Raw genomic sequence first — 15,101 nt, 5'->3', positions numbered from 1 at the left:
CACCAACCCTGCGTTATAGTTAAGAAAAAGTAAGTAAATCACAATCTAATCTGTGCTTGAGGTTCATATACCATGTTAAGGCTAACTAAAGCATAGCCTACTAAAGGTTATCGTGTGACCTTTGCTTACCGGATACACATCCTAGTCATTCAAAAGGACCCTGCAGTTATACCATTTTGCCATGTATCTGTGAACACAATCTGTGGTTCTAGTATTACAACATGTGGCCAGCTTCTAACCTCCAAACCAGACTGGAAATACAGGGCAAGTAGTAGCCTTTGAGAAATGTAAAGTCAAAAATTCCAGCTTTTAACCTGCTATTAATAGTTAACAAAAACAACAAAATTTGTTACCATTAATAATCTTGTTTTCAGATTCTCATTAAAGTAAACTTAAAAATGGTGTTGTGGATACAATGGAGTATATAAGATGATGGTGCATAATTATTAACTTGGCTTTTTGCTTACATACATATTTTGTATTATATATGTATTATGTATGTAAATTTGTATTAAATACATATTTTGTATTTTCTCAAAGCATTAATATGGTTACATTTTCGATCTAGTGAACTACCTAATGACTGGGTACGTACAGCCTACTAAGTAAAAAATAAGTCACATCATGAATTAGTCATATAAATTATTTTCAATAATTTGATGTGTTAAAATATGTGTAAGTCATGAAATTTGATTCATATAGGTTTAGAGCAGCACGTTTATCCATTCAAAGATGCCCAAATTCAGGAAACTTTTTAATTATTAATTACAAATTTACTAATTTTGAAATAGTGAAAGTTCCTTCACATATTTAAATTTCATTCTTTCTGAAATTTTATTTTGTAAATTTTGTAAGTTTACTCTTTTATTTAAAGAAATATTCATTATCACAAGCTGCCAAACAATATTTTTTAAAGTTTTTACAATTAGATACTGCCTAGCAATGAAAATCAACTTAATAATAAAAAGTTGATTCTTTGCTAGGCAGTATCTAATTGTAAAAACCTTTACTATTATCATCATCTCAAAATGCCAATAACTGAAGAGGGGGCATGTTTTTATCTCTCAGCTCTCTCAGCAACTTGTGATTGGCAGATCAAAGACAATAAATATACATACAGAAATACAGGTAGTCCTTGACTTACAATAGTTCATTTAGTGACCATTTGAAATTACAACAGCACTGAAAAAAGTGACATGACTGTTTTTCACACTTACAACCACTGCAGCATCCCCAAGGTCATATGATCAAAATTCAGATACTTGATAACTGACTCATATTTATGACAGTTGCAGTATTCCAGGTCATGTGATCAACTTTTGTGAACTTCTGACAAGCAAAGACAATGGGGAAGCCAGATTCACTTAACAACCCTCTTACTAATTTAACAACTGCAGTGATTCACTTACCAGCCATGGCAAGAAAGATCGTAAAATGGAGCAAAATTCACTGAAAAAATATCTCGCTTAGCAACAGAAATTTTGGGCTCAACTGAGTTCATAAATCAGAACTACCTGTAATCACTTTCAGGTAATAGCATCCCTCTTAGCATCATAACTAATCTTATGCAAATCCAACATTTTGTTTGCAGACATTTAAAAACAGACACTAGTTCTTAATCCCAATCATAACTAGTTTCAATTTTCATTTTATAAAAATATCCTGAAAATATTAACATTTTGAAATGTTGAGACAGACCACTAGGACATCTAACCCTAACTCCTGCTCAGTGCTGGGCCTCAAATAAAGCATCCCAGACAGATGCTGTCTAGTATCAACCTGAATGCATCCAATGAAGATGTATTTACTAACCTTTTGGATAACTGGTCCTGCTACTGAACTGGTCTTCCTGTTAAGAAATTATCTGTCTTCCTACAACTTAAATCAATTATTTCATATTCTGCACTCCGGGACAAGAGAAACCCAGTCTTGACTTTCTTTTATATAACATTCTTTCAAAAATTTAGGAGCGCTATCACATTCTGCTCGGTCATTATTTCTCAAATTTAAACATGCTCAGCTCCAATCTCTCTTCATAAGACTTATCATGTAGCCTTGTAATTATCCTTGCTGCCCTTCTTCTGCATCTATTCCAGCCTGAGTCATTAAAATATGACCAAAACAGAAATGATTTAATATGTAACATGCAAATCTAACTGTAATACAATACAGAGGAACAATTACTTCTTCTAATTTAGAAGTTCTTTTTTGATGCAAAGTGAAATTGTTTTGATCATTTTTGCAGTCACCTCACACTGCTGGCTTATATTTACTTTGCAATCAATTATTTCAGTAGTAGTTTCTCTCATACTCTCTCATATCATTATTAAAACAGGTTACTTTCTCTTTTGTACTTGCACATTTGCTTTGTTTCTTAAGTGAAGAATTATGCATGTGTCTCTTTTTAATTTCATTATGTTACTTTCAGCTTTTTCTATAAGCTATCACAATAATTTTGAATTGTATTAGTTATAGAAATGAGTACTCTTGAGTGGCAGGTACAAACAGAACAAGTGCAACATGCTCTATACGGGAATGTCCTTGAAAATAATAACAACTGGTCCAGTATAAAGCAGTGCAAATAATTTTGGGTACCCCAAGTCTGCCCATGTTACACTGTTGCTGTGCAAGCTGCACTGGTTTTCAATTTCTTTCTGGATGCAATTCAAGGTACGGTACAAATTATCACTTAAAATTTGTGGGATCATCTCTTCCCTGAGGTTACCTGCCATTCTACCAGATCAGGTAATATGGTCCCATCCCTGGTCCTTTCTCTTATATTGTTGTTTTATAACATTGTAAGCCATTCAGAGTCTCTTGACAGTGAAATGGACAGCATATATATTTAATAAATAATAATAAATATTACCAACTAGACAATGTGCCTGCTTGGTAATCTTCCCTGTGCTTTGGAACATCATTCCCCTTGAGATCTGGGCCTTCTGATAAACTCTCAAGTCCTATTTTTTCTTACAAGTAAAGGTATACAGGTATATTCAGCCATATAGTAGGGTACTATATGGCTGAAGTCCAGAAAAATCATTTATAGATATGAAGGTTGTGTTGTTCTGAGGGCCACCCCAGACCACCCCAACGATGCCCTTGATGTGATGTCCCGCTGCCTGGAGGCCGTGCGGGCCTGGATGGGGAGGAACAGGCTCAGACTCAACCCCTCCAAGACCGAGTGGCTGTGGCTCCCGGCGCCCCGATATAGTCAGCAGGTGCCATCGCTGACTATTGGGGGTGAATCTTTGCCCCCCACGGAGAGGGCTCGCAATCTGGGTGTCCTCCTGGATGCACGGCTGTCTTTAGAAGAGCATATGACGGCCGTGGCCAGGAGGGCCTTTTATCAGGTTCGCCTGATTCGCCAGTTGCAGCCCTTTCTGGATCGGGACGCCCTGCGCACGGTCACTCATGCCCTTGTTACTTCCCGGTTGGACTATTGTAATGCTCTCTACATGGGGCTCCCCTTGAAGAGCACTCGGAGGCTCCAGCTGGTCCAGAATGCGGCCGCGCGGGTGGTTATGGGCGCAACCCGTTATGCCCATGTGACACCCCTCCTGCGCGAGCTGCACTGGCTCCCGGTGGTCTTCCGGGTGCGATTCAAGGTGTTGGTTACCACCTTTAAAGCGCTCCATGGCATAGGACCCGGGTACCTCCGAGACCGTCTTCTGCCACCAATAGCCTCCCACCGACCAGTTCGTTCCCACAGAGAGGGTCTCCTCAGGGTGCCGTCAGCCAAGTTATGTCGGCTGGCGACGCCCAGGGGGAGGGCCTTCTCTGTGGGAGCCCCAGCCCTGTGGAATGAACTGCCCCCGGAAATTCGTAAGATATCTGACCTCCGGGTGTTTTGCTGCGCATTGAAGACCCTGTTGTTCCGCCAGGCCGGACTATCAATACAATAGTTTTAAATTGGGGTATTTAAATTTATTGGGGTTTTAAATTTGAGCCATTTATTTAATTATTTTAAATTTTATATCATTGTTTTGTTTGTGTTTTTAAATAGGCTGTACACCGCCCTGAGTCCTTCGGGAGAAGGGCGGTATAGAAATAAAATTATTATTATTATTATTATTATTATTATTATTAGGAGTTTTAGGTTAGTTCTATGCTTTTATTATTGTTTGTAAATTGCCCAAGATTATGCTGCATAACAGCAGGGTTATATAAATTTTAATAAATAAAATTTAAAATCACAATCCATAACATAAAATAATACCAAATAAAATTGCAACCCGTTTTCACCAAAAATCAATAAATAACATTCATTGATAGCCTTCCATGGTACTATGGGTATCACTGAACCAGAAGATTCACAACAATAGAAACAATATGGCTTTCTAATCTTAGATAAATACAGATATATGATAAAAGAAATACTGTCCCTTACTAATGAGCATTAAGAGAAATGTTCTAGTGGTAAGAGATAATAAATACTGGTACACTCTGCCTAAAACAATGAACAATAGCATGTATGTACACAGCAATTATGCCAAAATGACATACATGTGAGGATGTCATCATGTAAAAGCAACCCATGTACTTATATCCTGATGTCTGAATTGTCACTTACATTTTTGCCATTTGTCCACCTCCATACAAATGCCCATAGGAAATAATTCCACCCTGTATAAGACTTTCAAAAAGGGGGAGGACAAACCAATAGAGAGGGTTCAATTGATTCCTGCCCTGGACTAGGTGAGCCATAAAGACAATTTAAATGGATGCATTCTATAATTTTGTAATATAAGATGCAGCAGTTCTTACTACAACTTACAGGTTATAAATACCTGCTGAGTTACTGTTGGCCATGCATAGTACATAGCCTTAATTGATGGAGACCACATTCCTTTAAAAACAGTGGCACTAACTTTTTGAGTAATCATGCATGGGATTAATATATATTAAGGGATCACCCCTCAGAATCCCAATTCTGACATTCAGTGAGAAAGTGGCCCATTTTGGACAGCATGATTTCATTTTCTTCACAAATCAAGAAATTAGTGTGGAAATAAAGCTCTCTGAAAGGCAAACCACTCATACCTTCCACTAACTTGCCCTCACAAAGCATATCTAAATCATACAAAAATGCATCATTCTGAGGTACTTTAAAGGTGAGGAACAAGAAGCAGTTTACCACTCACTTCCCTTTATACCTCTAAATGCTACCCACAAGAAACCTTCCTTCAAAAATCAGATAAAAAATACCAGGATTAAAAAACATTATCACTGGAAGACATCCCGTGACATGCCAACAAATAGAGTTGCAGGCCCTAGTTAAAAATGTACTGCATTCATAAAATTGTATGCTTGATATTTTCAAAAAATGTTTAAAATATTACCTCTTTCTCAAAGTCTGATATTTTATGATACTCTAAATCTTTACTTCTGCAATTAGTGAAATATTTCATATTTGTTAAGTATCCCAGTGATTTTAAGGAATGGCATCTTCCAATCTAGCCACCTCATGTGCTCTTCAAAAATTACAAATACTTAATGATTTTTAGAAATCCTTAAATGAAAGCTATGCTTTATATGTATGTTCATTTTTGTTGCATATAATACTTGAATTATGACAATAAAAATTTCTGTTGCTGAGCAAGACAGTTAAGTGAGTTTTGCCCCATTTTGCGACATTTCTTGCCACAGTTGTTAAGTGAATCACTGCAATTAAATTAGTAACAAAGTTGTTACGTGAATCTGGCTTCCCCATTGACTTTGCTTGTCAAAATGTTGCAAAAGATGACCACATGATCCGTGACACTCCAACCATCATAAGTATGAGTCAAGCATCTGAATTTTGATCACACAACCATGGGGATGCTGCAATGGTTGTGTCAAAAATGGTCATGTCAGTTTTCAGTGGTGTTGTAATCTCAAATGGTCACTAAATGAATGGTTGTAAATTTAGGACTATCTGTATGTTTGTTTTATACAACTTGAAAAGTGAATGTAGAGAGTTTAGAGGGTTATTGTCTGTGATCAGCGAGCAACTAGAAAGAATTACAAGTATGCTGCCCAATTTTAAAAATGACACAGTAAAGGCAGGCAATTATTTTTGTTCAATGGCCACTTCCTCTGGAAGTGATCTATTGAGGACAGCATGTCAACAGCGGGTGAGGCCTAAGCAAGCAGTGGGCAGGGCCTAAGATAAAAGTTGGGGTTATCTATTTCTAAACCTCCTTTCTGTTTCTCATGTCCATTTGTTTCTTTTTAATATTTTATTCTGATTTTCTCTGTATCCCCCACCCCACCAATCTGCAAGTTAGGACAAGATGCTCTTTTTATTGCCACAGCATGAAATGGCTGTTTGTAGAGAACTTTTGAATTTTAGAGAACTTTTGAATTTAGGCCAACATTATTACCATATACTTACACCTATCCATGCTGCCTGTTTTATGTTAATGAGTTTCATTATACATTGGTTATTGACCACAAGAAAAAAAAAATATTTCTTCTTCTAGGACAAGGCCTTTGTTAAATTAATCTGAGACCTCCATATGGTTTTAGTTCTGTTGATTGTTCACCCTGTTCTACAGTGTCACATTTTTTTCATAAGCTTTATTATTATAATGAAAGATGCAAGGGGAACTCATAGGTTTATAACAAGTACTAAAGGTCAGATGAGGGTGGATTAAAGTTCTCATGTGACATGGAAATTATCTTTGTATCTCTGAAGTAATATTTCTAGCTCCCAATGCCAGAGATAAACTTTAATGCCAGTAAATTGTCTTTTGAAAGAGTTACTGAAGCAATTACTATCCATGATGGCCTTGCAAGTTGAATTAACAAAATGAGAAAACCAACATCTCAGCACAGTAGATAAATATTAGGTACAGCAAGTACTGCAAATAGGAAATGCAGCCAGAAAATGGCTAAGGTCTATTTATGTATTTCAAACAATATAAATAAGTAGTTAGACAGGTTTATTGATCTAAAAATAAAGACTGACCCAATATTAAAGATTACTATACATATTAATGGAGTTAACCAGTTAGCCAACTGTGCGTTAGCAGCAGCTTAATAAACCTGGTTCAAACTAATATATACAACTTTAGCTTTTCAAAGTTTAATTTCCCTAAAGAAACCAGAAAGAACCGAATGTCATATCATTCAATGTATTAATACATGATATAAATCAAACAATTTCAGGTATTTTCTATACTACCTTCATTTCAAACAGAGCTTAGCATTTTCAGCTTCCTATCTAGGAACGTGTGCAAAAATGACATAATTCATACACGTCCAAATGGGGGAAACAAGATAGATACTTCCACCATGTATGGCCAGATTCGAATTATTTTCAGATCAGACCTTTTAAGATGCTACTGACAAAAATACCAACAATTTTCTTTATCATGTAAATGTATTTTGAACTGGAAATATCTAGTTCCTCAAAAACAATGTAATATTTCTCATATTTAAAGTTTATGTACTTCTCAGGAACTGCTTATTTTAGAAACACACTTATACAACCCCCAAACAAAAGGCAAAAGGCACTGAATTCACTGGAGTAAGCACTGTGGTCAGAGAGCTATCAAAACCCAAAAATCATGAATATGCAGTATTCATTCTTCCAATATACCATATGTTGTTGAATCAAAGTTCCTTTATATCCCCTGCTCACCAACATTTTAAGTAAAATTAATCATTTCATAAAGCAGTATAATTGCTACATCTTGTGGCAACACAGTTTAATGCAAGAAAGAAGGGGGGGAATGGACAAACAATAAAAAAGACTTGTTTGCACATAACCTTCATACAGATATTCCCTGCAAACACCCACAACACCCTGCTCTCTCACTGTCGTTCTGCTAGGAGAGGGTGGGGGAAGGAAAAGAGGGAGGGAAGAAAAGGGGAAAAATCGTCTAAGATGCAATGGAGAAAAGGGGGAAAGTTGCAGTTATTCTGCGCCCCGGATTTTAACACATCTCCCTTCACTTCTGCGAGAAACCTACGGCTGAAGAAAGTCTCTTCCCTGTATCAATAAGTGCGTCGATCTTTGTCTCTTTTCCACCATCCTGCACCTCCATGATGCCAGAACGATTCGACCCTTTTTTTTCATTTAAGCAACAGCCACGTTCATCACCATTATCACCATCAGAGGAGGGGGGGGGGGGAAGAGCCGCCTTTTTTTTTTTTATTTGCAACAAGAAATAATCAACTACGGGGGAGGGGGGAGAGAAATTTGCAAAATTATTTCCCTTTTGTTAAAAAAAAAAAACCAGAAAAGAAAAAAAAATCAGTTTAAAAACAAAGAGGAGGAAGGTTATCCATGGAAGACCCCTTATTTGTCAAGGAACTGTTGGAGGCATTAAAATCTACCCTCTTCCTAACAAGCACCGAAAAGTGAGCGGGTGGAAGGAATTAAGTCGACCCCGAGGGGTGGGGTGGGGGGGGGAGTCTGGAATAAATGGCTACATTAGGGCTGGAGTTTTCCTGCCTTGGAGGGAGGAAGGAAGGGGGGGGGGGCAGAGTCTAGACCTTCCACCCTCGGATGCAGAAGGAAGACATTTCTCGCCTCTTCTCGCTGCCCTCGTCGCGCACTCGGCCCCGGCAAGCCAGGCACTGGCCTCAGGCGGCGGCGGAGCCTGCCGAGGTTGCTGATGCTATTGACACCGCCGTGCCCCTCCCTCCCTAAGGGCCCATTCCCCACATCAGCCAGTCATCTTCCTCCTCCTCACCTCCCCTTCCCCGCCGCGGAAAAGCTGAGCCTTTTTGAGCGCTTTCCCTTCTTCGCCTATTTACCTTCCTTGAGCGGCGTGTTGTTATGGAGCAGGGAGGCCGCCGCTGAGGCCGCCACGGCCGCCGCCGCCGCCGCTGCTGCTGTCGCCGCTGCCGCCGCCGCCGCCGCGGAGCAGCCCTGCAGGCTCGGTGGGGACGTGGAGAGCCGGGACCAAGATGGCGGCCCCTCCAAACTTCCACTGCTACTTTGGACACTCATCAAGCTACTTTCTTGGAGCCCGGCGGCAGCCGCCGGGGGCAGCAGCACTTGGGGAAGAGGCGGCGCGGCGGCGGAGACGCGACCAGCAACCCGGCCGCCACTGCCACCGCCGCCGCCGCGGTCATGGCCGGGAGTGGGACGGAGGAAGCGGGGAGCGGGGATCCCCGGACGCGGGAACACGGCGGCGGGGCTGCGGGGGAGGCCGCCGCGCGTCCGGGCAGGAGCTCCCGTGTCGTCCGACAGGCGGCCGAGCAAACGCGGCGTCGGCGTCTCAGGCCGGAGCAACCTGCCCACACCTCTGCACTGCGTCGCCTCGGAGCAGCCTCCAATGTGGAAGACGGAGGAAATCCTCTCTCCGCCTAACCTTCTCCCCTGCTAGGGTGCGGGCGGCAGGGAGGGGTCATGCGCAGAGACGATCGCGGGCTGGCAAATGGTGAGGGAACGGCGACGCCGGCGTGCCGCTCTCGATGTTGCTGCTGCTGCTGTGCATCTCGGCGGTAGCGCTGGCGGCCCCTCCAGCTCGCCTGGGAGAAGGACGGCGCACGCAGTCGGCTGGGGCACCTGCTCCTCCCCCTGCTCCTCCATACAGCAGGCCGTCGCGCCGCCCTGCGACGCGCCCTCTTTGGCCTGGTGGAGAGCGGCTCGGCGGCTGAGACGGTCCCGCAGTGCCTGGCCTGGCTTGCCTCCCACCCGGCGCGCCTCGCACGCCCTCCGTTCAGCGGCCGCAGCCGAAGCCGCCGCCTTGCTTGCTTTGGACCCACCGGGGGAATCAGTCGGTCGCCGTGTTGCCCGCGCGGCTCTCCCTGCGGGCAACTTTGGCAACTCGTTTTCCATAAAATGTGGCCGCCCCACCCTCACCCCCACCAGGGTGTTCAAAGTTGCTGTCCGCATAGAGGAGAAAGTACGTTCCAAGGGGAGGAAAAAACAAATCATTTTTTTAAAAAAATTTAAAAAAAATAAACACAAAAAGCAGCGATGGGGAATCTTGCTTTTCCAAAGATTGAATTGCCTGGCTGTTGGATGGGACTTGATGTCCAGCAATTTCTGGAGGGCCCCAGGTTAAAAAATGGGATTGTAGTACGAATTAATACAAGATCGACCCATGAATGGAGTGGCTATGTTCAGGAGCAATATATCTTTGAATGCCAAATGCTATGATCAATAAAAGCAGGTTGCCATTTTCTCTGCTTTCTGACCTCCTGTAAAAATCTGTATGACAACTGCTAGGAACAGCATGCTAAATTAGACTGGGTTTTACCTAGTAGGTAGGACGACAATTAGAATCAACTTGACAGCACACTTTTAAAAAAAAATCACTACCACCACCAACTATTGATCTCAATAGTTATTTAGAAGTATGGATATTACTCAGCCAAACTTTCGCCTGATAATTTAGAAATCACTGCCAGATGACTCTGAATAATCTGCCTGATTTTGATAGGGCAGATACGATTCTTGATTACATTGTTCTGCAATAATTAACTTGGAATAACAGCCACTTTTGCATTTTCATGATTCAGATTTTTACTCATTTTTGTGCCTATGTTGAAATGGGAAGATTTATTTATGTGCAAAAACTGATGACATTTTTCCTGTACCTATTAAAATCACTGAATACAATAGAAAATGGAACAAAAGGAGCTGAATATTTCAGGGGGATTATTTTGATAGAATCATAAAAAATCATTAAATTCTCATAATAACAGGAAAGATTTTGCTGAGTGACTTAAAAATAGTAATTAATATCCCTGGTAAACATTACATTGCATTACATATGTAGGAAATATTAGGGACCGCTATGCAAAATATTCTTTTTCTAAAGCTCTCTTGCTCTGCCAAGCCTCAAATGACAGATCTATCCAAAGAAGGAAAAGTAATGTAACATGGGTGCCTTCAGGTCCCAAACCCAGTGGTGGGTTGCTACCGGTTTGCCCTGGATCCGGCAAACCGGTGGCAGTGGGAGGCTCCACCCACCCGCCCGGACAGAAGCGGCGCGCACATGCCCACAAGCGAACCAGTAGCAATGGGTTTTGAAATCTGCCCCTGCCCAAACCATATACAGGTAGTCCTTGACTTACAACCACATTTGAGCCCAAAATTGATGTTGCTGAGAAATTTGTTAAGTGAGTTTTGCACCATTTTATGACTTTTCTTGCCACATTTTGTTAAGTGAATCACTGCAGTTGTTAAATTATAACACTTGTTAATTGAACCAGGGGTTTCCCATTGTTTTTGCTTGTCAGAAGGTCACAAAAAGTGATCAAATGACCTTGGGATACAGCAATGGTCATAAATGTGAAGCAGTTGTCAAGCATCTGAATGTAAATCGCATGACCATGGGAATACTGCAAAGGTCATGAGTGTAAAAAATGATCATGTCACTTTTTTCAGTGCCATTGTAACTTTGAACAGTCACTAAATGAACTGTTTTAAGTCGAGGACTACCTGTAGTGCAAAGATGTTTGAACTGTATTCTCCAACATATTTTTCACAGGGTCTGCTGGCTAGGGCAAGTTCAATTATCATACCTCATTTGGATGTTTAAATATGAGATTAGATTCCATCCAATGTTACGTGGTGGACTTATGTTCACAAATCTTCGAAATATAGTTCCTCTCATTCCCTGTGCAATCTCGATGTGCACTCCAAATAAGCTCCCGAGAGTCCCCTGAACGATATGTGTGTCTTCAGGGAAGAGAAGAAGAAAAAATAATTGTTCTACCAATGAAATCCATTATACTGTTAGAAAGAGTTAAATTGGTTTTAAAACCAGACCACTAGGTCACAAAGATAGTTGGTTTATTTATGAGCCATGAAACTAGGGCTACCTGATTTGGGATACAAAAATCTGGATGGCTATTTTGTTTGCTACCATCTAACCGTAATCCGGGTTTTTGCGGCCGGATTAGTAGCAAACCAATCCCATTAATATTGCTGCCACATTTTAGATCAATGCAGTTTTTGGACAATCTTAATATGATAATATATAGCAATAAAAGAGCTGCTGATTCAGTTCTACAGAGGAATTATTTAGTCTATCATCTGCACCTCTATAACTGTCTGGTTTGGCTCTGCAACCAAACAAGACAGACACAGACTTCAACGGATAATTAGAACTGCAGAAAAAACAATTGCTACCAATCTGCCTTCCATTGAGGACCTATATACTGCACAAGTCAAAAAGAAGGCTGAGAAAATATCTACAGATCCCTCACATCCTGGACATATATTGTTTCAGCTTCTATCCTCAAAAATGACACTATAGGGCACTGTACACCAGAGACGACTAGACACAAGGACAGTTTTTTCCCGAATGCCATCACTCTGCTAAACAACTAATTCCCACAACACTGTCAAACTATTTACTAAGATTATTACTATTCTTCTCATCCTTCCTATTACCTATCTCCTCCCACTTATGACTATAACCATGATGCTTGTATTTATACAATTTATCTTTTCTGTTTGTTTCCTGGTATGATTTGATTGCTTATTAGTAACCTATGACTATCACTAAGTGTTGTATCTTATGATTCTCGATGAATGTGGTTTTTTTTTTCCTTTTATGTACTCTGAGAGTATATGCATATATGATTGGGTGTCCAATCACACTTGGAGAATTCACACAATAAAGAATTCTGTTCTATTCTATTCTATTCTATAATCTAGTCTAGATACTACTAGTGTAGAGATGAATAAAGTAAGAGAAGTCTCAACTGATGTACAAGCTCAGGAAACAAACTTTATAGGCTACTGATGTTTTTTTGAAAATCCAAAGCAAAGCTTTGCCACTTATCACCTTGATAATAACAGCTGTTAAAACAAATTATAGGGCACACAGTCTGTAAAATTATCTTGATTGTAAACCTGTAGATTCTACAACATGTTTTTGATTTGTTGTCCACAATTTGCTTTTTGATCCTGTTGCATATATTCATTTTCAATTAGATTTGCCTTCTTTTTGTACAACCAGCATGAACCAGCCCATGCTCCCATACAAGTAGCCCAGTCTCCCATGTTGGGGTAGAAATAACACTTTTCCAGATATTTGGATGACCTACTAAATGAATCCATTCTAAGGACTTCCACATCTTGCTAAACTGCTAACTCCTATTGATTTCCAATACCATCCTGTCTGCTACATTCAGAGCCTTCTATAAGGCCTATAACAAGGTCTTCCATTAAATCCTTATTGACAACATGGTAAAATGTGGGCAAAACAAAATTAGTTTTAGGTGGCTTTGGATCAACCTGCCAAAAGTTCTCAGTTCAAATAGATTCTGTCCTTTTCATAAATGACAGGTGTGGGTATAGAGGTGATGTTTATTAAATGTGCAGATTAAGCAAAGCTGGAAGGAAATAGTTACTTGGAAAACAATTGACAAGGTGAAGAATTCACTAATAGAATACATTCATTTGTCATAACAGGTTAAAAAACCCTGCTATGCTATGTCTAGGAATAAATAAATTTAATATGCAGAAAACTAGCATTTCTCACTGCCCACAAGATATTTTCATGGAAATATTCATGGAAATATTTTATTTAGTTCTGGATGCAACTATAGGATTTGGATATATTCCTGAATATTAAAATGGGACAAAGCCATGATCTTTAATACATCATTTGTAGGACACTATTTTCTCGTGATGTTGTTTGCTTTAAAATTTGCTCCAGAAGTATTTTATACAAAAGTACAATATAGGATGAGGTTCCAGCTGTGAGAATAAATATATTCTGGTAGAAGCTAAAGTAAAGAAGAATATGATCAGATGTTATGACAAACTCTAGAGAGGGCCTGAGCAGACATTGAAATTTAAAAAGCAGTAATGTACATTCAGAATGAAAAAGACTCGCCTACTTGGGGGAAATAATACCTGGAAAATGGGATGCAAATTGATCTAGTGAGAATAAGAGTAATCTGGAACACATCACCCCCAGCAAGTGGATATATTGAAATCCTGCCAAAGCACATAATAACCTTAGAATTCTCATTTAAAGAAAGAAAGGAACAAAAAAAAATAATAATAAGGGGATGGATGTAAGGCTTTTGCAAAGCTAAAAAAGTTGTTCGAAACAACTGCCACTCTTAGGCTTTTTGATAGCAATAGCAGATAGATCAAATTGTCCTTTGTCCTTTAAAAAATAGTTTTTGAATAATGTATTCATGTATAAATGATTATTGGAAGTTTGTAACATGCATAGAAGTGTCACAAAGATGGAAACATGGACAACTGAGTTCACGCTCAGCTTATGGATGGGAAAAGTATTATGTTTGTGTAGTCAAGTTTTTATATATTCAAAGTTTGAAAATGGCCACAGCAAGCCTTTGGTAACTATGGTTAGAAAATGCCTAGCTAGCATATGTCTCAGATTTCACATAATGTTCTTCTCAGTTGCAGTTGCTGAATTTTAATCCTGGTAAAGTTTGATGAATGTGGAACTTTGCCCAGTGCAGTTGATCAAATTAATTGATTCTTACATATAATATCCATGATTCAAGGTGTTAGTTATCACCTTTAAAGCGCTCCATGGCTTAGGACCTGGGTACCTACGAGACCGTCTTTTGCCACCAATAGCCTCCCACCGACCAGTTCGTTCTCACAGGGAGGGACTACTCAGGGTACCGTCAGTCAAATTATGTCGACTGGCGACTCCCAGGGGGAGGGCCTTCTCTGTGGGGGCTCCAACCCTTTGGAATGAACTGCCCCCGGAGATACGGAATATCCCTGATCTCCGTGCTTTCCGCCGTGCCCTCAAGACCCTGATGTTCCAACAGGCAGGTCTAAACATACAAACATGCAAATGATTTTTTAAATGTTATCTAATTCTGGGTTTTATTTAATTGACCAAACTAAGTAACAATTTTAATTAGCAATTTTATGATGTTTGTGTGTCTATATTTTTCTTGACTGTACACCGCCTTGAGTCCTACGGGAGAAAGGCGGTATAGAAATATAATAAATAAATAAATAAATAAATAAATGACTAAACTACTCAGTCATATTTGAAGTAGGTTTAAATTTGTTTAGAGTCACCACTATAGCTAGCCAGTGTATTGTCTCTATGTTCTGTTTTATTATGCATTATAAAGATTGGTAAAATTTTTAGTTAACAGACGGTAGGAAGGGTGACTTAAGTTTCAATATGTTACATCCC

The 15,101-nt window shown here is 39.9% G+C and overlaps 1 protein-coding gene across 3 annotated transcripts in view; it reads right to left on the bottom strand.

Moving 5' to 3' along the window:
• The window catches only part of TLK1 (tousled like kinase 1), a 91,713-nt gene extending 82,339 nt beyond the window's left edge, over positions 1-9,374 (bottom strand). Inside the window, exon 1 of one of the 3 annotated variants that reach the window (XM_070936624.1) lies at positions 8,749-9,374. In XM_070936624.1, coding sequence (XP_070792725.1) covers positions 8,749-8,944 — 196 coding nt within the window. In that variant the 5' untranslated portion in view covers positions 8,945-9,374. The other 2 variants (XM_070936789.1, XM_070936868.1) reach the window with 2 other exon arrangements.
• Between the last annotated feature and the right edge of the window lie 5,727 nt (positions 9,375-15,101).

The sequence above is a fragment of the Pituophis catenifer genome, unplaced genomic scaffold (assembly GCF_029215685.1).
Source record: "Pituophis catenifer annectens isolate HBS135680 unplaced genomic scaffold, rPitCat1.0.hap2 SCAF_1, whole genome shotgun sequence".
NCBI classification, from domain to species: domain Eukaryota; kingdom Metazoa; phylum Chordata; class Lepidosauria; order Squamata; family Colubridae; genus Pituophis; species Pituophis catenifer.
Note: the sequence above shows the minus strand (reverse complement) of the source record. Positions and strands in the feature narration are given on the sequence as shown.